This window comes from Balaenoptera physalus, assembly GCF_965194825.1.
Source record: "Balaenoptera physalus genome assembly, chromosome: 2".
NCBI lineage: Eukaryota > Metazoa > Chordata > Mammalia > Artiodactyla > Balaenopteridae > Balaenoptera > Balaenoptera physalus.
In genome coordinates, this window is record NC_138883.1 from 26,619,569 (window position 1) to 26,642,455 (window position 22,887).

The 22,887-nt window shown below is 48.5% G+C and overlaps 1 protein-coding gene across 7 annotated transcripts in view; it reads right to left on the minus strand.

Moving 5' to 3' along the window:
• The window catches only part of ESRRB (estrogen related receptor beta), a 196,920-nt gene that overhangs the window by 157,136 nt on the left and 16,897 nt on the right, over positions 1 to 22,887 (minus strand). For 3 of the 7 annotated variants that reach the window (XM_082451778.1, XM_082451779.1, XM_082451777.1), the window contains exon 1: positions 18,131 to 18,838. The exons of 1 other annotated variant lie outside the window; for it this stretch is intronic. Coding sequence is in view for 2 of the 6 variants with exons in the window: in XM_082451775.1 (XP_082307901.1) it covers positions 18,131 to 18,132 (2 nt within the window). In the remaining 4 variants the exon portion in view is untranslated. Of the gene's footprint in view, positions 1 to 17,850; positions 17,873 to 18,130; positions 18,839 to 22,887 lie in introns of those variants that run through there. 3 more of the 7 variants (XM_082451775.1, XM_082451774.1, XM_082451776.1) reach the window with 3 other exon arrangements.

Below are 22,887 nucleotides of genomic sequence, written 5' to 3' on the forward strand. Positions count from 1 at the left end.
TATCAACCGCTTAATTTTAAAAATTTTTAAAGTTTTTGAATATATAATATACACTTGTGGTTCAAATATTAAAATGTATATAAAAGTATGTGGGGAAAAAAAAAAAAAGCAAGCACACATGTTAGAGAGAGGCCAGCCTCAAATCGCTGTGCTGCCATTCAGCAGCCGTGTGGCCTAGGACAAATGGTTTAACTCCTCTGGACCTCATCTTTCTCATCTGTACAATGGCGGAAATTATAGCACCTACTTCCTAGGGTCGCTGTGTGTGAGAAGGAACAACAGGACTAGAGCACCAAGCGTGGTGTGTGCTTGCTCAGTAATGGGGCTCCCTCCCCCTCCTCCTCCCTTTCCTCCTCCTCCTTCTCCTCCCCTCCCCCAATCATCATCACAAGCTGTATATTTTCCATGGAGTCAGGTTAGAAAAAAACCCATCCCTAGATTAGTGTCAATATCCTTTCAGTACAATTTATCAAGTATCTCTGCTTTCAGAGCCATCTGCACGATTTTCCCCTTTGACTCATGTGAGAATGGATATTTTTTAAGGAGTTTCCAGACCTGTCAGAGAGAAATGGAGAAGCTGGTAAAGACCCACACTGACCTGGGGTCTATGCCCCTGGTGGGACAGGCAGCCACGGATGCGAGAGGGCCTCTTGGTTGAGGATCCTTTGCCAACTGCTGGCACAGGCCGGGCAATGCGAGCCTCTGGTATTGAAGGACAGTGGGCCCTCTGCCTGGCAGCCAGGATGGGCCCCAGAGAGACACAGAAACACAAGTCCCCGATGGGCTGAAGGCACAGCTGCGAGGTCACCCGGCCCGGGCTCCTCCAGCCCAGGCAACTGCCAAAAGCTGGGGCTGGGGTCCCAGAGACCGGGCTGGTGCTGGGCCCGGGCACGGGGGCTCCAGCAGATGGTGGCCCGTGCACCCCAGCGTCCTCCCTCCACCCAGGGAAGCAAACGTGCCAGGCGCTCGGAAAAGCTGCTGGTAGGAAGGTGCTTTCTTTCCCCACTCTGTGCATGGCACAGCCAGGGACAAAAGCTGTGTGGCCTTTTAAATGTGTCATGGGGTCCTAAAGGTCGAGGAGGAGTGATGAATCGTGTGGAAACGTCTTGCAAAGCAAACCTCATTCCTACCCTCTTCCCACGTCTATGATCAAATTCTTGAGTCAGCAGAATTTCAGATTAGACTAACATTGTTACCATCAGAACTGCCCCTACCCTGGGGGCTTTGTGTCCATGAAAGCCCTATGGTACTCATTGTCCGTGAACTTTAGCCACTGAGCCGTGAGGAGGGCAGAGCTCCTGAGCCCAGCTGCGAGCCCGTGCTTCCTCCTGCCTCACCTCACTTAACCCTCACGCCAACCCCATGAGACTGGGTTTGATCACCCCCTTTGCACATGTGAGAAAACTCAGTGCAAAGAGGCACATTAACTTGCCTGAAACCATGAACTGAAGACACGGCAGAGCCAGACTTGGAACCCAGATTTGCCCTAAGTCCAGTGCTGGCACTGGGCCACCAGGTAGGCTCCTTCAGCATGGGGACATTTTGTGGGCGGCATTCTGAGTGGGTACGTAGGAAGGGTGGAGCAGGGAATTCCCTGGAGGTCCAGTGGTTAGGACTTGGCACTTTCACTGCCAAGGGCCCAGGTTCAATCCCTGGTCGGGGAACTAAGACCCCCGCAAGCTGTGTGGCCAAAAGGGCTGAGCTGCTGGCACACAGAATGAGCGCCTGTATCCATGAGCGCGGCCGTGAACATCTGTGGGCTCTGGGTGCACAGACACTGTGTGGGAATCAGCGATGGGTGCTGGACATGCAGAATGGGGGTACTTTACTGGGCTTTATATCACTAGGGCGGCTCCGGGGAGGAGACATCTTAAAATATCACAGAGAAGATGTGGTCTGGCATAGGGCTCCGGGGGAGGGTGCACAATGGGTGTGCATGATGGCAGGTGGATGAGAGGAGGGGATTGAGGAGGGCAGAGGAGCTCAAGAGGGAGAAGCATCAAGCCCTTGGGGACTGGGATGAACTGGGCAACCTGGAGTCGCTGGGCCAGCATACCCTCAGGGGCCTGACCACAGTGTTCCCAGAATTGGGTACCCAAGCCCTCCTGGTTTAGGGATGGGGTAACACGGACTAAAGAGGGAACCAGGCTTGATTTGAAACTCATCTTTACCATTCATAGGTCTGCAGTGCTCTCAGGTAGGCTGATGTGAGAGCCTCTGTTCCTTCAGCGGTAAATTGGAAATAACAAGTCCTTCAGGGTTTGCTGTGGCCATCAGATGCAATAACACACAAAGACCCTGGCTGCGTACTCTAAGCATGGTCCTTCAGCACTCATGGTTTCCTCCCGCAGCTACTTGCTTTCCTTACACACATCCCTTGGCCTTTCCCCTGAGGCAGCTAGATGAGTTACAATCAAGTACAAGTATGCAAGTGATCCCTCCCTCCTCGCAACTCCGCCCCCCCCCAACTAATTTCAAACTCAAAAAAAAAAAAAAAATCCAAGAACTGATCTTTCGGTATTTTCTCCACACAGAGCCAGGCACGTGGCCATTTATAATACAGGAAGTCCCCTATATACGAACCTTCAAGTTTCGAACTTTCAAAGATGTGAACGTGCGTTCGCATGTCCAATCACATAAGTTAGTTCACGTGTCTGGTGTATATTGTCATGTGTGTGCATCTTCTAAAAGTGGTTGTGCTTTTGTGTACTTTACAGTACTGTGTAGAGTACAGTAGTACAGTATCTTTATTTCAAGCCCAGGATGTCCGGAAGTAAGCGTAAAAGCAGCGGTGATATAGCTGGTACTACTGTACTTTTCAAGGTACTGTACTGTAAGATTAAAAATGTTTTATTTTCTGTGTGTGTTTGTTTTTATGTATTATTTGTGTGAAAAGTATTAGAAACCTATTACAGTACAGAACTATATAGCCGATTGTGTTAGTTGGGTACCTAGGCTAACTTTGTTGGACTTATGAACAAATTGGACTTACGAACATGCTCTCGGACCAGAACTTGTTCGTATGTAGGGGACTTACCGTAAAGTGCTGCTTGGTAACAGGTAATGCCTACCTACCCCATCCTTGCCTTTGGCTCAAGGCAAATCAAAGGCCAAAAGTTTCTCCTGTAGGGAGACTCTTAATTCCACCGAAGGGACCTAGAGGGAAGCCATCCTCTGTGGAAGAGGAAGAGGCTATTTCTCACTCTGTTTCCGGCTCCCACAGAGTGAAAGCATGAGGTGGTGAGTGACTCTCTCTTCCTCTGCCTTTGGTGAGCACAACCAGCGGAGAGAGAGGTGGGACGCAGCTCCGGGCATTGGCGTCTTCAGAGTCTTTGTCTTTGTATCCTGCCATCTTCAACACCCAGGTGCTTTATAATGGCTCTTCCCTGGGCTGAGGTTGGCGAGTGATGGAAGCCCACCGTCAAATTCCACGTGGAGGTGGAGAGACAGAGGACCACACTCGGACAGTCTGTCTGTAGCAGATCCTGTTGTGGCTCTGCTCAGATCCCTTTGCCCCCCCACACTCCCGGTACACCCGTCTCCAGATGCTAAGGGCTGCAGCCTTCTCCTGAGAATCGCCCTTGACCACTGGGAGCCCCCTTGGCCCAGAAGGGTCTGGGAGGTTGCTGCCTCACCTCGGGGCAGTTCTCAACCAATGCCTGATTGACATGGAGGTGCACCTGGCCAGTATGCTTGCCTCAAGGTGGGACAACTCTGTGGTATAACTCATGCTCCAGAGTGCCCCGTGGGATCAGGCTGAATCCACGCACTTACTCAGCTCCCTCCCCTCCCCTCTCTCTCTTTCCTCACTCCCCTACAGGTGTCTCCAGACAGCACTCCCTCAATACATCTCTCGCCCAGAATTTCCATTTCAGGCTCTGCTTCTAGGGACACTGACCAAAGACACTCTCCTCCCCACCTCTCAGGAGTCTTCCCCAAACTGCCAAGGTGATGGTGGAACCCCAAGCAAGGCCAATGCCAAAACATCGAAGCAGAGACACTTGCACACCCATCGGATGAAGAGGCAACAACTAAGCAACACAGTCACCCACCCTGGGGAAAATGCTGGCCTTGGATCTGCAAAGACCCCAGAAGTAGGAGAGAATACTACTGGTCTCCTCTGGGTCACTGTTATCTGGGGAAGCAGAGCCTGGGTTAAGGCTACGACTCAGGAAACCAACAGATCCTGCAGTTCACACTGATACCCTGTCCCACGCAGCTGAGGACCCAGTGGGCTCCACCAAGAGCAACGACAGTCGCATCAAACAAGCTGCCCCCACCCCCGCCCGCCGAGCACACACAGAAGAACTTTCATATTCTCCCTACAAAAAGAGAGATGGAGGGTCAGAGACCCTAAGAACCTCAGACAAGGCAGGAAACAAAGTCTCCAAGGCAAGCGAGTAGTTCAGAGACAGAAAAGTTCTCCGCTGACTGTCTAAGCAACTTCAGTGATCTCACATAGGTTCTCAATGTGACACCGTGGCTTGGGGACAAGGGGGAAACATGAAACATTGGAAATCGTAGCAGTGACTGTCAAACATCCATTTGCATTTCATTGCAAAGGCCAGACAAGTGAGCACCATCGCCCCCTACCCACTGTATTCAGGAGGCAGATTGTAGGCTGTGAGGGCCCCTTAAGGTCAGAATGGCCATCATCAAAAAATCTAGAAACAATAAATGCTGGAGAGGGTGTGGAGAAAAGGGAACCCTCTTGCACTGTTGGTGGGAATGTAAATTGATACAGCCACTATGGAGAACAGTATGGAGGTTCCTTAAAAAACTACAAATAGAACTACCATACGACCCAGCAATCCCACTACTGGGCGTATACCCTGAGAAAACCATAATTCAAAAAGAGTCATGTACCAAAATGTTCATTGCAGCTCTATTTACAATAGTCAGGACATGGAAGCAACCTAAGTGTCCATCAACAGATGAATGGATAAAGAAGATGTGACACATATATGCAATGGAATATTACTCAGCCATCAAAAGAAACGAAATTGAGTTATTTGTAGTGAGGTGGATGGACCTAGAGTCTGTCATACAGAGTGAAGTAAGTCAGAAAGAGAAAAACGAATACCGTATGCTAACACATATATATGGAATCTAAGGAAAAAAAAAAAAGGTCATGAAGAACTTAGGGGTAAGACGGGAATAAAGACACAGACCTACTAGAGCATGGACTTGAGGTTATGGGGAGGGGGAAGGGTAAGCTGTGACAAAGTGAGAGAGTGGCATGGACATATATACACTACCAAACGTAAAATAGATAGCTAGTGGGAAGCAGCCGCATAGCACAGGGAGATCAGATAGGTGGGTTGTGACCACCTAGAGGGGTGGGATAGGGAGGGTGGGAGGGAGGGAGACGCAAGAGGGAAGAGATATGGGAACATATGTATATGTATAACTGATTCACTTTGTTATAAAGCAGAAACTAACACACCATTGTAAAGCAATTATACTCCAATAAAGATGTTAAAAAAAAAACAAAACAAGAGAAAAGGAAGCCAGAGAAAAGGCGGAAACCTGATGAACCTGTACCCACAGAGGGTCACGGACAGGGCGATGATAAACTTTTTGTCCCAAACAGTGAGCGCATGCTGGACTCCATCTAAGTTGGGAGATATTATAACTCTGCTCTGCAATGTGATTAGCATCCCGAGAGCCAAGGTGGGCGGATCAAGAGGAGCTAAAGATCACAGGAGACTAGGCAGCAAGTCCAGCCATCCAAGGCTGTGGCATTGGCATTGGCGAGAGACCCCTCCTCCCTCACCTCACTCCCTCAAAAAAAAAAAAAAAAGTGTGGTGGATTATGGTTGGTGTAGCTCACACAAGAGGGAAGAACACACAACATGCTACAGGAAGTCAGGATGATATTGATGGTGGGAGAGGGGTGCAGCACCAGTGTCAGGTTTACAAAGTAGATGTAGCTCTCAGAAGACAAAGTCAAGACAGATGACGTGTGGTTAGAGGAAGGTGGGGGAAAAGACAAAACAGGAAACATAAAGGGAATGAAAACACTGTCTATGGGCTAATTGGAGGGAGGATATAAAGGCAGAAGTGGGACAGGTGATGGGGGAGCAGGCAAGGAACAGTCAGAATAAAGCAGGAGGAACAGGAACGTGCTTTCTGAAAGAGGAAGCCCGCATCATGGCAGCTTTTAAAGTCTACCCATTTTAGCCACAGGTTAGGTCCACATGTTACCAATATGGTTCCCAGTTCCTCTGGAGAGGTTTAAAAAATTGATATAGGGGAAAGACTGTTAGTAGTGGCGAAGGAGAGCTAAGGGTGATTAACAGAGGACTCCCTTGATGGAAGCATCTGTGTTGTACTATTTCCAAGGACGCAGGGACTTGGGGAAGAAAAACTAGATTTGTAGGATCTCTTGACAAGTCTGTTAAAGGGCACATCTGACACTTTTCAAGAAAATAAATAAAAACACTAAAACTTTGCAAATGTTGGACCAAGTTCAATGTTGATGTAAATGATACCAAAGGGTAATGGTGTGGTTTTCACTGGTTGTCTGCTTGCACTTAGCCCTGCAGTATATTGTGGAGGGTGATGTCAGACCATACAGCTTACTACCTGGGTGACCTTAAGCAAGGTCCTCAGTGCCTCTGACTCCTCTTCTGTAAAATGGGAATAATAATAATACTTACATCTTTCAGTCGGTACAGGGGCCAAGTAAGATAAACTATGTAAAGTTTCCAGCATATAATGGGCCCTTGATAAATGCCTCTTTTCTTCTCCCATACTCTGAAGAGTACTTGCAGAGGTGGGACACATGAAAAAGCCAAGAAACAAAGCAAGCAGTAAGCAACAATGTAAGGAAACTGTAAAGAAATGTCTCAAGGAAATGTCATGCTTAGGTTCCAGGTAATGGTATTGTTAACGTGCGGTGAGAAGGAAAAAAAAAGTGGAATCCTTCACAATATGGCGCAAAAGAGTGATGCTGAAGATTTTTTTAAGGCTTTAAATTCGTAATGTGCTTCATCTGCAATGGGAAAACTGCTGGTTAAAGAAAATATGAGTTTTAGGGGATAGACAACAAAGCATGTCCCCAGGCTCAGTATAGAAATGACAGTGACCCAAGACCACCTGAACTGTGAAAGTCCAATTGTCAGAACCGTCCTCCTGGGATATTTTGGTGGAGGACTTGGAAAGGACTGAGATCAAGGGTCCAACTTATAAAGGAATCACTTTATAAGTTTTATGAAACAGCAAAGACAGAAGTGAAAGGGGCACCAGGGATCAATAGGAGTAGAGCTGGGGACTTATGGGAGAATATTTTAGAAATAAGTTAGACAGAGTAAAAGAATTGTCACACAGAGATTAATGATAAAATTAAGGCCATTTAGTAAAAAAATAAGAAAAAAAATTGTATAAGGAAGCACATAGGGACCCAGAAAATGGATAAGGGATATTTTGTGCTCTGAGGTCTCTTTATTTAGCAAGTCTCCAAATGTAATATTTTTAAATTAATAGAGTATGATGGAGAGAGGGAAAAAAGAACAGAAACAGACAGCAGAATGGTCATACAAAGAAGTAGGTATGGCAGTTGGGAAATCATGTCATTCCTAAACGGTGTTTTCAGAGGGTTGGTTTTAGACAGCTCGATTTACATGTTGCTAAAAGATTTTCCAGTTCACACCATGGAGGCACGAACCACCACCCCTGACCAATGAGGGAGGACACAGAGGGTGGAAATTCAAGCCATTAAGAACCATCAGCCAGGCCTGTGGCATTTCTGGAAACAGACAAGTTGATACTGGGTTAGGCAGTTGGCATTTCCTTGTGTCAGTTCTTTCATTAGTACCTTCAAAGGCAAGTTGGGTGCCTGTCATGTCCAGGCACTGTGCTGGGTAATGGGACCACCAGTCCCTGCCCATGGAGCTTTAATTCTGGAGGGGAAACCACCACACAAACAGCTGTGGTTCAAGATGATCACTGTTTAGGTGGGGCACCGGGGAGGTTCAGAGCTGCACCCAGAGGAGCACTTGGAAGTTATCTAGTCCACCAATTCCTCTTACACGTAAAGAAACAGAGGCAGAGAGAAATCAAGTGGCTTGTACAAAGTCATCAGACAGTGGCAGAGCTAGGAGCAGTACGGGCACCTGGAAACGAATCTAAAGCCTCACTCAGTATACTGCCACACAAACCAGTTTTATTTCCGTAAGCAGTTTGGTGGCCTCCACAGCAGTGTCCAACTGCATCACTAGAGTGTCATATTTCAAAGTAATATATCAGATATTTTTAGCAAATAGATTCTACAGGTTTCATTATAATGCATCCACCTGCCTTCCCTCTGCCCCATTCCGCACCTTCAATGATCAGGCAAATTCATCCCCCTCCCCCAAAATGGCGAGGCGCAGCATCTTTGCATGTTTTAAAACTTTAAATAAATGCTACAATCCTATCTCTAGAATTTTTCCGAATGCCTTTCCTTTATCAGTGCTGCTGACTCTTCAAATCCACCAAGACTGCTCATTCGATTAATGGTTGGTTCTGCTTCGAAGCTTCTATCCCTAAGGGCAGAGATCTGCGTGAAGATTCTGCATGAGAAAGATGCCACCACACTACTTCTGTTGCCCAAGAGTAAACCTTGACCTTGCAGGGACTAATATCCGTCTCATGACCTTTTTTCCATGTGGTGCTTGGTTTCCACTGACTTCCAAAGGAGCAGCAGCAGATGGGCATCTGAAGGCAGAATTGACTCAAGAGTCATTACATGAGGGTGTTCTCAACTGAGTGCCCTAGAGTAAACAGTGATTACATGTTCCTTCAAGATTGCTCTCAGCCTGAGATGGGGAAAGAAGAGAGTCCGGGATGACTGACCACGATACCCTTAATGTGAACATGTGTGCACAAACACACAGGCTGGTCCCAAGTCTGAATCTGGAATTTTCCCCTAAGAACATGATGTTGGTTCTACAGGTCCCTTGAAATATACAAATTGGGCCCCCTTGGAGACATCAGAAGTCGCTCTTACCTATTCCCATTTTTCTTTCCTTGCTAAGCACTCCCTATATATGCACCATCAAATATATGGAAAATAAGCAATCCCCACTCAGTTACGTTGTACAGGAGGAGGAATTCGCCCTGCGCAGAAAACACACTCTAGTGACTTCACTGCACTCATGGACACACAAGACAACCCATCTAAACCGTTTCCAACCTCACACCTGGACTTCAGCAGCCATGTACGCTAGGCCATGGAGAACAGATTTCCATGACAGATGACAGGCTTGGCCAGATCACCCCAAAGCCCAGGCAGGCACTGGGAGAATGCCCACTTGGTTACTGGATATGGAAGTGCAGGGAATTGCAGAGGACCAGGTATGTCTTTAAATCACCTCTAGAGTAGCACCATCTGCTGCATTTGTAAGCTACCCAGGGGGGCTTTGGGAGGAATGTAGGGAAACTTTGAAAGTTTCCTGCCTCTTGGCCGTTTTGGCATGGGACCCTAGAAAATGATGACAACAGCCAAGATGTCATCATCTTCAACAATGGCTTTCCGAATTTGTTATCTAGCAGGTACTGTTCAAGGGCCTTTACGTGGGTCTCCTTTAAATTCACAACAACTCCGCGAGGGAGGTGCTCTTACCATGCCCATTATACAGATGAGGAAACCGAGCGTGGAGTGGAGAGGGTGGGAAACCTGTCCAAGGTCACAGCTAGTACAAGAGGACATGGGTCCGGCAGCGTGGTTCTAACGTTCGTTTTGTCACCACCCCACCACTGCACGGAGTCACCGTGCAGGAGAATAAGTTAGTCTAAAATAGGTAAGCACGTCCCTTTCTTAAGGAACGTTTGCCCTCTGATTCTTATTTTAGCTTCACGCCAATCTCATGAGACACTCAGAGCAGGTTTCAGCCCCTTTTGCTGGTGAAGAAATGAACGTAGGGCGAGGTTAAGGACTTGCTGAGGTCACCCTGTTTGGTAACTCTCTTCCCAAATCCCAACTGTGCTCCCACCTAAGGGTTTGAGCAAACCCTGAGGAGCAGCAGGTGCCCTGCCGCTGGGGCTTCTCCAGACACCTAGAGGCCCGGATGCAACTTCTGGGGCGGATTGTGAGGGAGGAGTATTAGGACCACAGAGGTATAAAACCATGGTTGCCACCAACTGAAAACAAAATTTAAAATGCAGAGTTTATACAATATTTGTTTTTGAAAAAGAAGGCCTGACCAGTTTTCCGCTCATCGCCCAGGTGTACTTACAGACAGAGGGAGGTGAGGATACAGAACAGGCTGAAGAAGATGATAGATAATAGGGACTGACTGAGTTGGTAAAGGCACAGAGCCCCCCAAAGCCAAGTCTGGGCCCAAGGTTTTGCATTAAAGGGACACAGGCGGGGGCTTCCCTGGTGGTGCAGTGGTTAAGAATCTGCCTGTCAATGCAGGGGACACGGGTTCGAGCCCTGGTCCAGGAAGATCCCACATGCCGCGGAGCAAATAAGCCCATGCGCCACAACTACTGAGCCTGCGCTCTAGAGCCCGTGAGCCACAACTACTGAGCCCGTGCACCACAACTACTGAAGCCCGCACGCCTAGAGCCCGTGCTCTGCAACAAGAGAAGCCACCGCTCGCCGCAACTAGAGAAAGCCCGCACACATCAACAAAGACCCAACGCAGCCAAAATAAATAAATAAAATAAATAATAAAAAATAAAAAAATAAAAAAGAAGGGACAAAGGCGGTCTGAGCTGCCGTTATTTGTTATGTCAGGAGTACCATGAACCAGGTCCACCACGAACAGTTCTAAAATGTAAACTTTTAGAGCTGGAGGGCCTAAGAGATCTCGTCCAATCCCTCATGTTATGATGCAGGGAACTGAGGCCCTGAGAGACTGTGCACCTCAATTATCACTGATCTGGGAGTGAACTGGACTGAACCCGCCTGGCACCTGCCTCTGCCCGGGGTACCCGGCTGGCCCGCCATCCACTAGAGCCACAGATAGAAGCAGCCTCAACAGTGGGCTTCCCTCCAGTTGACTTCGGTCTTTAATTTTTTTTTTTTTGGCCGCACCTCGCGGTTTGTAGGATCTTAGTTCCCCAACCAAGGATCGAACCTGGGTGCCTGGCAGTAGAAGCGTGGAGTCCTAACCACTGGACCGCCAGGGAATTCCCAGTTTTTAACTTTTTATTTCAGAATAATTCTAACGTCACAGGGAGTCGAAAAGAAAATGGCCAGGGAGATTCTGTGCACAATTCATCCTGCCCCTCCAGCTGATTCGTACCCACACAGAGTTCTAATATAACTGCAGATACACATGGGGTGATAGGTCTCTTCCTAAGACTGATTTAGGCGCAGACAATCCATAACATTGCTTTCTCAGATCTTATCCTACCCTCCTCACTGCTGTGAGCCCTCACACACACACACACACACACACACACACACACACACACACAGTCTAATCAGCAATAATTTCACTCCTGAATATTGCTAGAAAGATCACTAAGCCAAGCTAATCAATTGTCTCAGCCAGCGACCAGTCCCCAAGAGATGCCTAGATTTTTCCCTGCTCTCATTTAACCCTCTGCAGCCTGAGCTTTTCTCCCCTGACTTCCCAAAGAGCAGAAATGCTGTTCTGGGAAGAATCCAGTGCCTAAGATGATGTTCCCAAGTTGCCACCTTTCAAAAGCCTTGTCTGTGCTAATGGAAGCAGACACTCTGGAGCACTTCAGAAGGAGGGTCTCCCTCTCATGTGCACCAACCGGGACCAGCGTGATTAAAGCAAAGGAGGAGGATGCGGACCCCACAGTGAGAACAGCCAGAGGAAGCAGGTACAGCCCGGAAAGGGGAGAGGGGAGGGCGTGACAGATGAGGGAAAGCATCACAGGAGAGGTACCGGTTTAGCAACTAAATTTGACATCAACTTAGACAAAGCTTCCTTACTGAACAGCATAAAATTCCGGGGAAGGTTTGACCACATGTGCATAGAAGACACACCTCATTCTTTTTTTTTTCCTGGATGGAGGAATGTGAAGACAGGAGGGACAGAGAAGGGTAGGGGCAAAGACCATGGTCCACGGGTCACGAGCTGATGTAGTCAAGGCAGCTGGACATTCGTAACTTCAAGTCACTGCCCCCTCCCTACAATTAACGGGTTGGGAGTGCCCCCTTGAGAGGAGAGAGTCCATGCAATTCACTTCGCGTGCAGTTATTGAACACGTACTGTATGCCAGGCATTGCGCTTGGCAGTGGGGCATCCAAAGCTGAATAGCAAGGAGGCAAAAGGGAGGCTGTGACAATTCAAGTGTTTAGTAGTGTCGTCTCCAGCTCTAGGAGGGAGAGCAGAGAGGAGGCGGGGAGAGGAACATGGGGCGTTTTGTAAGTTTGGGTGGCGCTGCATACATACGCCGATCCCCTGATCAGTGGGGGAAGAAAAGGAGGAGGGTTCCCTGCCTTGCTGCATAGACTCTCTACAAAGACACACAGGGAGGGTCAAGGACATCGGCACTGCGGGCAGCCCAGGAGAGCACGCCTCTGGCAGGAGCTCTGGTGACACCCACATGGCTCTTGGATTCATTGGTCAAGTGACCCTGTTGAGAGAGAGGACTAGCTGGCACCTGCTGCCTTGAAAACACAGCCCAGTGGGCCTCACAGCCAGGACTGGCCTGGCCTACTGTGAGGGTAGAGCCTGAACTGCCATCTGAGAATGTAGGGCAGAGAGGGGTGCAGGATGACTCAGAGACCCAAGAACAAAGCTGTTCGTTGGAATGTGAGTGAGGCCAAGAGAGTTCACCAAACTCTGTTTCTGCAGAGCAGAAAAGAGTCAAGCCTTCTTCCCCTGACTTAGGATTGCTGCCTGAAGCCCGGCTCACATCCTCTGCTCTCCCAGAGTGGTTTAAAGCCCCAAGTTCCTTTTAGGTTGGGGAGAGGATGCTCCCAATATGCCTTGAACTCTGATTTCCATTTGGAATCGCCTATTGGAGGACAAAGCTGGAAGTCTTGCTGACACAGGACTCTGCTCACCCGAATTCAGGGAAAATAGCCTGTTATGTACTGAATGTTTGTGTCCCCACCCAAATTCATGTGTTGCAGCCCTAATCCCCCATGTGATGGTATTTGGAGGTGGGGTCTTTGGGAGGTAATTAGGTTTAGATGAGGTCATGAGGGTGGAGCCCCCATGATGGGATTAATGTCCTTTTAAGAAGAGGAAGAAACCAGAGCTCTCACTCTCTCCTCCATGTGAGGACACAACGAGAAGATGGCCTACAAAGAGGAGGTCCCTCACTGGAACCCGACCACGCTGGTACCCTGATCTTGGACCAGCCTCCAGAACTGTGAGAAAATTAATTTCTGTTGCTTAAGCCACCAGTCTGTGGGAATTTGTCATGGCAGTCCAAGCTGACTAGGATATAGCCCCTTAGTGGGAGGCATAGGGACCTGTTTTTAGTGGTGTGACATGATGTGTGCAGAAGCGACTGCTCTGTGCTGAGCAAATAAAAGGGCTAAGACTTATTAATAGGGCAAAGGGCTAACACTTCACATGCATTTCATCTCCCCGACAACCCTATGAGGTAGGTTCTATATATACCCCCATTTAACAGATGAGAAAATCGAGACCTTAAGAGATTAAGAGCTCAAGTCTCACAGCTGAGAAAAGGTGATGCTGGAACTTGAACTCTGGCTGTCTAACTCAGAGCGTACGCTCTTAACCACAGCTCCGTGCCATCCGCAGGAGGCACTTGTCAGGGCAGGAGGACAGGAATGTGCAACGATGAGCTAGGCTTACAAAGGGGAATGTCACGTAGCCCCTGCAGTTGGGGGTTCCTGGTACAGTGAGGGAGACCCATGGGAGCAATCGCCCCATAGGGGTGAATGAGATGATGGAGGGACATCACCTGGGGCCCCAAGAAGAGGAAGATGCCAACCAGGTAAGGAAGGCAGAAAAGCTGGTGTAGACAAGTTACAAACGCCACCCTGACTCGAGAAAGGGCAAATGCAAGAGGCCTCACGGCCACTGAGCATGAAGCACTAAGAGAAAGAACAGTGCCCAGGTTGGAGGGGAACAAAAGGCCAGAGGACCCTGTGGACAGAAAGGTGGCTTCCAGAGCCTCTGCTGACTGACCTTGTGGCGCAGGAAAAAAGACCCAAGCGAAAGGACTAGAAACTGCTCACTTGGCTGGTGGAGAAAAAAGGCCAAGTGTGCACAGAGCAGTCAGAATCCTCCTGTATGAGGGATTCCTGCCCTTTTTCCCGAAGCTGGGGAAGGAAACTGCACTCTGGGGGAGCCAGGGCACGTTTTGGCAGCCATATGGCTCTGACTTTCCCCTCTCCTCTATCGTACGCTTGTGCAGAACTTAAGACTCCTGACCTCAGCTTGGCCTTGACTTTGCTTGACCTTGGTCAAGTTGCTCCATGCCTTCTCTGGCTGGAGATGGGTGTTCTCCACCTGCTTTCTCCTGGGCACAGCCATCCAGATGGGCTTTGAGGTCCTGGTGTGCAGAGAGCGAAGCCAAGGGACCGAGGGACCCAGACCGATGACATAGCAAAGGGGGAGCTTGTGGGGATGTGAATTTGCTCTGGAAGGGGAAGCCAGCCCTCAGCATTTCAGAGGCAAGACGGAAGTGGGGGAGACTTCTGCCCGCCAGCTTCACCAGGCAGCTGGGGGAACTCTCCCGCTGCTGGTAAATTGAGCCATTCTCCTGTCTCCACGAGCTCACCTCCGGACTGGAGGAGAATTGACTGGGGGAGTTGAAGGCACACAGGCCCTCCAGGCCCTTGGTGAACCCAGGATCCGTGTCTCTTATGGGGGACTTTTTTTCGGCGCTTCTGTCACAGTTTCCATCTTCAGTTGTGAAATGATTCCCCTTTCTCCCCTCCACCTTCCACTTTGCCCAAGTTGTACAGCAGCCTGAAAGTGCTGATGGCTTAACCGGTTTAATTTTTTCCCCCAGCAGCCCTGAGGGGTTTTAACTCTTTCCTCCTGCAGAAACCCTGCTTTTGGAGTTGAATGTTTAAACTCTCACTGGGAGACTCATAAATATTCGGAGTCACTCTCTCCCTCTCTGTTTGATTAGGAAATGAGCCTTTAACTCAATGTAATCCCCAAGCCATTAACAAAAAAGCCCTCAACAGCTCCACTATTAGAATTTCACTCTTAGCCCGCTGAGGATTGAATTAGATTAACATAACTACCCACAATCTGAGTTTATTTTCTATGCCAGATAGAAATGTGTTTTTCAGGAAGGCGAGAAGGGGGAGGAAAGGAAGGGGGGGGAGAGAGAGCGACAGCGTGCAGGAAGATAATGAAATGTAAAAGTAGAGATAAGAAAAAGATGGACAGATACACTGTAGAGGTGAAGTGATGGGGAGAAAGAGTTGTACGTGGTCTGTGGCTGAAAAATCCTGCCAGCTGCCATTTTTTTATTTGTGGGATATTTGGAGAGACCTCAGCTCTGGAAGATTGTTTGAATGAGGGGAGCACGTTCCAGGTATTTGCGATTCCTTCTTCCTCGAGATTGATGGTCCTGTACCTGAGCCTGCTGCCTCCAGAGCACCTGCTCATTGGCCCCACTGCCCCCAATTTGGGAGGAGGTCAGGGCTGGGTTTCCACAAGCGCAAGGGAGGAGGGGGAACACATAAAACGACAGCATGTACACAGGCAACTGCAACTTTACGTCAAAGAAATAAACAAAGATGAGGATGGAATGGGTGAGATTTTACAGACCTGAAGTCACAGACAGCCCTGTGACCAATTGCATGTAAGCAATCAGTTTGGGAAAAAAATGAGATTGACGACAGCTTGGTCCACATAAAATGAATCGTTATCGAAGCAGAAACTAAGTAATCAGAGGCTGCCTTATGCAAATACATTGAAGTTTCCCCCAACTGCGTCGCTATAAATAAGCCCAAAGGGGAAAAGCCACATCCTGAACTTGAGGATGAAAGCCAGGCCTTCCATTACACTGCCAAACAAGCCCCCATCCCACCTAAAAGCAGCCACAGGTTGCCAAAGGAAGGAGCAGTTCTTGTCTAAATGTGCCAACAAATATTCTTCCCTCTCAACTGTTAACGCTAATGAGAACATAGGACTTGCTCAGAAATTCGGGACTCTCTCCCAGTGCATTTAATCACCGGCCAGCAGGCTCCAGGGTGCATGTTGAGAAGGGGAGGGAACAATTTGCTGTTGTATGAAAAGGTTTTAAAAATGTCACACTTTTCCTAAAAAGCCATTGAGATCAGAAAGTCCTAACAGTTCAATTTTGCCAACAGCTGACTGCTGAGATTTCTGAATGTAAGGTCTCAATCGTTTGATTCACTTGAGCTTTAATTAATGATCACCCACCAAATCCCACTTCAGTATTATTGTGGGAAACGTTTACAGGATATGTTTATTAAAGCAGAGTCCTTGGAATAGAGAAAATAATGCTATGTATATAATATGCTCAATTCCTGTTTTTTTTTTTTTTTCCTCTCAATTTCTGGGACTTTGTTTTCCCTACTAGGTTTGAAATAGTGACATTTCCCCCGATTTTACACCAAACTCCTTATTCTAATTTCTCTACCAATGAATATAGTGAACATGTGAAGTGTACTTTCTAATCTCTTATTCCTTCCTGATCCCCATTCTGTCCTCCAAAATAATGAATGAATGGATTAAAGGCATTAATAACCTGAAGTAAATCTGGTAAAAATAAAGAACCAAGAGAAGGAAAGCGAAAGTTCCATAAAGGTCAAAATAAAAATGAGACCAAATTGCCTCTCTAAATATATGTGTGTGTCCATATTATTTAACTTTCATCGTTAGATTTGCTGCTAAAACAATTTTGTTTTTAATCAAAAGCAATCCAGACATATCTGCTTTGTTTAATGCTTTTAAACTGTTGGGAAGATTGATTTGTTAGGATACTGTTTTCCCAAACAAGTCAAGAAGTAGTGCTTAGCAATATAGTATATGGTAAGCATTGTTTTAGTAAATAGAAACTCAGGGATTATTCGACTCGTAAAAACAGATGCATTTTAAAAGTTGTATATCATATACCTTAAACATCATCACATTCTTTTTCAAAATTTAGTAAATTAAATTTTACTAAATTTATTATTTAGTAAATAGTACTACTATTTCTTCGTAAATAATATATAGCAAATCTCCCCAAGTGCAGCATTTTTAGTTAACACTGTGCATTTTCCAGAAACTAAAGTCCCAAATGTTCCACAGGAAGCTGGTGGCATGTTAGCTGTGTGGACCAGTGGACAGCACCTGGGGACAGCCATCTCTGGGAGCCACCAGTGTGCTTACAGAGCCTGTGCTCTGAGTGTCTGAAACAAGCATGGCTTTGACAAGGATCGTGATACTAAGTTTCTTCCTTCGGGAAGGATGCAGAGCAAGGGCTCCATGGCACTCCACACCTGGCTTCTGTCCTTTCAGACGTTCTTCCTCCCCACCCGCCCCCCCACCCAAGTTCCCCTTTCAGGATGAAGAAAACACACCAAATCAGTGAGCCAACGAAAGCCCGGAAGGCCAGACAAATTGTCAGCTCTCATTCCTACTTCTCAAAGCAAACTTGCCCTGTGCAGCAAGAAAAAAAAAAAGTCATTTTCCTTTAAGGCGCTATAGAAAAGCTGGCCATTGGGACTGTCAAGACTCCCCCTGAACCTGGAAGCTCTCGGGCTCAGCCCGAACCTGCCGGCAGCCCTCCATCATCACCTGTCCTGTGTGAAATGGGTCTTCCCTCTGGAACCTTCCCAGCTCACCCAGTGCTGGAGCTGCCAGCAAATAAAAGTTTTCAGGCTGGGAGACGTAACCACCCCACTGAGTCGCATGTAAACTTTCCCTTGCCCTTTTGATATACTAACTTTTTCCCAGTGAAAACACATAAAAATAAAAGAGAACGTACTGATTCCAAATGAGTTTGTATAACTGTCCCACCAGCCATTCCTGGTCCCTCTGACCTTCCCAGGACAGTCTGTGACAGGCAACATTTTCCTCTGGGCCACCCAGAGATGCTCAATGGTGCCGAAACCCAGGATGAAAGAGCAGGCATGCGGAGATATTTTTATCCATTAAAAAGAGAGAGGGAGAGAGAAGGAGAGAAGGGGGGGGGGTGTGTGGGAAAAAGGACAGGAAGGTCCAGGGCAGAGTCTGGGGCAGAGGGGAGGGAGAAGTCCGGTACTTACATGCTTGGGGCTGGGGAGGGGACAGGGCTGGCAGGGAAGGGTCTCCCCCTCAGCTGTTTCCAGTCGCTGATGGCTTGTCGCTCAGCTCCTCCGGCACCAGCTGACAGTCCCCTGTCTGTGTCTCTTTGTGACTAAGGACACAGTACTCCCAACCTATAAATAGATCCCGACTCCGTGATTGATATAACAGGCAGCTGACAAAAAAAAAAAAAAAAAAAAAAAAAAAAATCCCACAACCATAACCAGGTCTTAAACAAAACACCAAAAGGCTCTAGACTTTCAACTCCACAGAGCTCCACGCAGACTACACAGATGGGCACTGGAAAGTGGGGGGGAAGAAAAATATACAATAAAGGGCAGGAGGAGATGGTGGGGCGGGGAGGACAAAAAAAGAGAGAAAGTGTGGAAGACAGTTACTTCTCTGGTGGTGGAGCAGTCACTTGGTGTCACCGGAGAGCCAAGGAGTGATGGTCGGCAGAGACAGCAAGGGGGGAACAGGCAGGAGGTCCTGACCCCGTGAAGGAGAGGCCCCGCCCCACATCCCTGAGCCCCTGGCCCGGTCAGGGCTGGAGTCAAAGTCCTGACTTGGGAGCATTCGTCAGCACAAGTGCTTTCCACGAAAGTTTCCATGCCTCCTGCCAGATCAGGAGGAAGGGAGGGAACAGACAGAGCTTTCCTAGCCCAGAGGCCAGGCAGGCTTCTTGGGGGACATGCAGGAGGCTCCTGGAGCCGGGAAGGGTGGGGGGAGGATTTGCAGGTGGGGGGAGGATTTGCAGGTGAGGGGTTGGGACAGGCGTCACCTGTGCCTGGTGAGGCAGGGCCCAGTGGGCCCACTCGCAGCACGTAATGGGTTTTTAAAAGGACAGGGGGTGACATTCCAGACAGAAGAATTGCCCAAGGTTGAAAGGCCATGGGGGCATTGCTGTCTCTGCTTCTTCTAGAAAGATTTCCTAGGAGACTGAATTGTCCGAAAAAGTTTCTTCTTGGGGAAATGAGCCCCAGTCTTTGGGATACTGAGGAGTCTCTAAGAAACACTGGTTGCCCCAGTTTCTGCAAAGGTGGGGCAGCCTCCCCAGGGTGGTCCAGCCCATCTCTGAGAGCTGAGCCACGGGGCAAAGTTTCCAGAAAGCAGGAGAGTTGTGGAGAAACGACAGAAGTGTGAACTGTCCAACAAGTAACCAGGTGGGCTCTTGATCACCCCGGGGACTCCCATCCTGCCATCTGGAGACCACGTGCTTTGACCACACAAGGGTCCTCTACCTTTGATGATCTGGTTACCTGTACGCACTGATTTAGGTGGAATTTCAGGTGAGGCTCCCCCCTTCAAGAAGGGTGATGGATAGGGCCAGCCCCTTGCTGGTGGTAAGGGACAGGCACTTTATCATCCTTAGAACTTCCCCATCTCCAACTTTAAAAAAAATGAAGTGGAATTTCCTCTTCACGTTAGATCTAATTCTTTACTCTCCAGGTTAACAGAAACTCTGAGGCTAAGGGTACCCAGGCTGTTGAAGTCAAAGCCCGTTTAATATGCAGGACCTCAAACATTTCCACAAATAACCTGCCATTGGAATATAAGCTCTCAGAGGGGAAAGACATGTGTTCGTCTTATTCACCATTGCATCTCCAGTGCTACCATGATACCTGACACATAGGAAGACTTTCCTGGGTGTGGATTGACTGACTAACTGATTGAATGAATGAATGAACGAATGAGTGAATGAGTGATGCCTAAGATACCCACCATTTGAGTTATGCGTTTGGACTAAGACATTCTCTCTAGAAGAATGTCTGTATTATGAGAGAGCCCCTAGGAAGGCAGAGAGTTAGGAGTAGGACTTTAGGCAGATATTGTCTGACTGACACACCATTTATTCATAGTTTCATCTGAGAACTTCTGTGCTCTGGGTTCCTGGCCAGTGTGGCCACCAAGCACTTCCCTCTCATCAGGCCTGAGCACTCACGGGCTTCTCGGGGGAGCGTGGTTGCTAGGAAGTCCGATGACCCTGCTGAGGGGCAGGGCTGTAGACCAATTCCCATGCTGATGGCTGGGGCTATTGGCCACCTGGACCCACATTCACTGCCAGGCTCCTTCTCAGGGGAAAACCTTTGTCTTCCGATGCAGACCGAAGACTTATCTGCTTTCTATTCAAATTTTTCAGCTGCGCCCATTCGGACTCTTGCTGACCCTTCCCTGACTTCTGGCAGGAAATCATGCGTGAGTCTTTCTCTGTGGCTGCAGCCTCTCCCAGAGCCTCCCCGGCCTCCAGCACCACGCCTTGTCTGTAGTAGGCGCTCAGTGAATGCACTGAACCAAGCCACGCCTCCTAAAAGGTATCCTCCTTAGAAAGCGCCTGTGGAACTTGGGTTTTGGCTTTTTACCTCCAGGCTGATCTCTGAATTATTCCCAGGGATTCAGCTCTCCCAGCTGAATGAAGCAAGCCTTGGTGTCTGCTCCCGCTAAGCGGCCCTGGGCGGGGTGGGGGGTGGGGCATCTGATAACCATCCGGCATCCCTCTGATCATGCAGGGCTCCCTTGAAATGCTGGTCACCGTCATGGGAGACCATAGGCCTTTGCCTTCAGGAGGCTCTAAAGCTTCTCTAGCTTCAAGAGCCAGGCGCCCTGGGCAGATGCACACACAGGCACCTCCCCCCCCCCAGCAGTTAAAACACGGACTCTGGATCGGGGCTCCCAGGGTTGGAATCTTGCCTCTTCCACTTAGTATTGGGAAACTGGTGAAATCCTGTAAGTTCTCTGTGCTTCAGTTTCCCATCTGTAATGTGGAAATTCTAAGTGTCTACTTCTTCAGATTGTCACTTGGACAAAATGACTCAATGCAAGGAGATGCCTAGAACAGTGACTGGCATGTGAGAATCCTCCATACATGTTTCAGGGAGCGTTACCAGCCCCCACGCACACCTCTGCCTACCTTTGCCACATTACTCAGCGTGTTCTGGCTCTCCTCCCACAGTTAGAGGCGGTAGCAGTGGCAGGGCAAGCGCCTGACCACAAGAAGGGCTCTGCCTGCAGAGCCTGGCCAGAGGTCAGAGGTCAGGAAGAGAAAACTGTGTGGGGACTTGGGGGCTTTAGTGTGTGAGCTTAGGGGCGGGTGAGGCGAAGAACAGGAGCGCCCAGAGGACCCTGACCCCCTTACCACCCAAAGGGCCAGGTTCATAACCTGCTCGCCCCTCCGTCCACCACCCCTTCCCTTTTCCCAAGAGATTCTCTGCCCACCTTGAGTATTCTGAGCGTCCTGGTATCTCAGGATCCTGGAAGACTTGAGGATCCCACCTCCAGCTACTATCCAGCAGCTGACCAGAGCATGACTTTGAAAAAAGTGACGAAAGTATCACTGAAACCCCAATTACTGAACCTATTATTGCCTGAGATTATGAGCTCTCCTTGCTCCTTCAAAGGTGATTTCAACTCTGGGACTTCTTGAGTTTTCTGTACTAACCTTTCTTTTTTTAGCATGCAATATATACTTTGTCTTAATATTTAAAATTCACACGATGCAAAATTCACTGTTTTACCCATTTTACAGTGCACAGTTCAGTGGCATTTAATATATTCACAATGTTGTGCAACCATCCCCACTATCTGGATCCAGAACATTTTTATCACCCCCAAAGGAGACACTGTACCCTTTTGTAGCAGCCACTTCCTATTTCTCCCTCCCCCCACCCCCTGGCAACCACGAATCCGCTTTTTGTCTGAATGGATTTGTCTACTGTGGACAAATCCTGTAAATGAACTCACGTAATGTGTGGCCCCCTCCTAACCTCTTGCGCCCACGTGTCTGTCCTATAGAAACAGGAGCCTGACCGTTTTGCAGCACCTCTTGTTTCATGTGGTCCACCGGCCTCCACCTGTGGGCCTCCACCCTGGTCTTGGCCCCTGTGTCTTCGGGTGAGCCTCCTGGCCTAAAGATTTGACAGTTCTCTGTGAGCACCCACGATGTGCCAGCTCCCTCACATGGGTTCCCCAGTGACATCCTCACACAACTAAGGGGAGAATTATTATTTACCTGTGTTCGTTTGCTAGGGCTGCCATAAGTAAGTACCCCAAACCAGTTTGTTTACAACAAGAGAAATTGATTGTCCCACATTCTTAGAAGCTAGAAGTCCAAGATCAAGATGTTGGCAGGATTGGTTCCTTCTGAGGGAATGCAGGAGAATCTGTCCCAGGCCTCTCTCCTAGTTTTTGGTGGTTTGCTAGGAAACTTTGGCATCCCCTTGGCTTGTAGAAGCATCACCGCAACCTCTGCTTTCTTGTTCATATGGCGTTCATCCTGTGCATGTGTCTGTTTTGGGGTCCAAATTTCCCCTTTTCATAAGGACACAGTCATATTGGACTGGGCCCACCCTAATGATCTCACCTGAACTAGATCATCTGCAAAGACCCTATTTCCAAATAAGGTCATGTTCACAGGTTTTGAGGGTTAGGACTTGAACATCATTTGGGGGAAGACAATTCAACATTGCCTTTTACAGAGGAAGCAGCTGAAAGTTCAGGAGGGCTTGCATTCAGTATGAGACACAGCTGAATGGGTGTTACCACGGGAAAGACACCCACTCAGAGGGAGGTGAAGCCTTGACAGCCCGTCTTAGTGCCGTAGGCATGCAGGCTCCTGCTCTGGCTTGGTGCCACCGGACTCCATAAGGCTTGCCCCAACGTCATTAGTCCTGGCACATCAAGGTGACTTTATGCTGTTTACAAGGGCCACTGAAGGTACAATCATCCCTGCTCTCACCGGCTT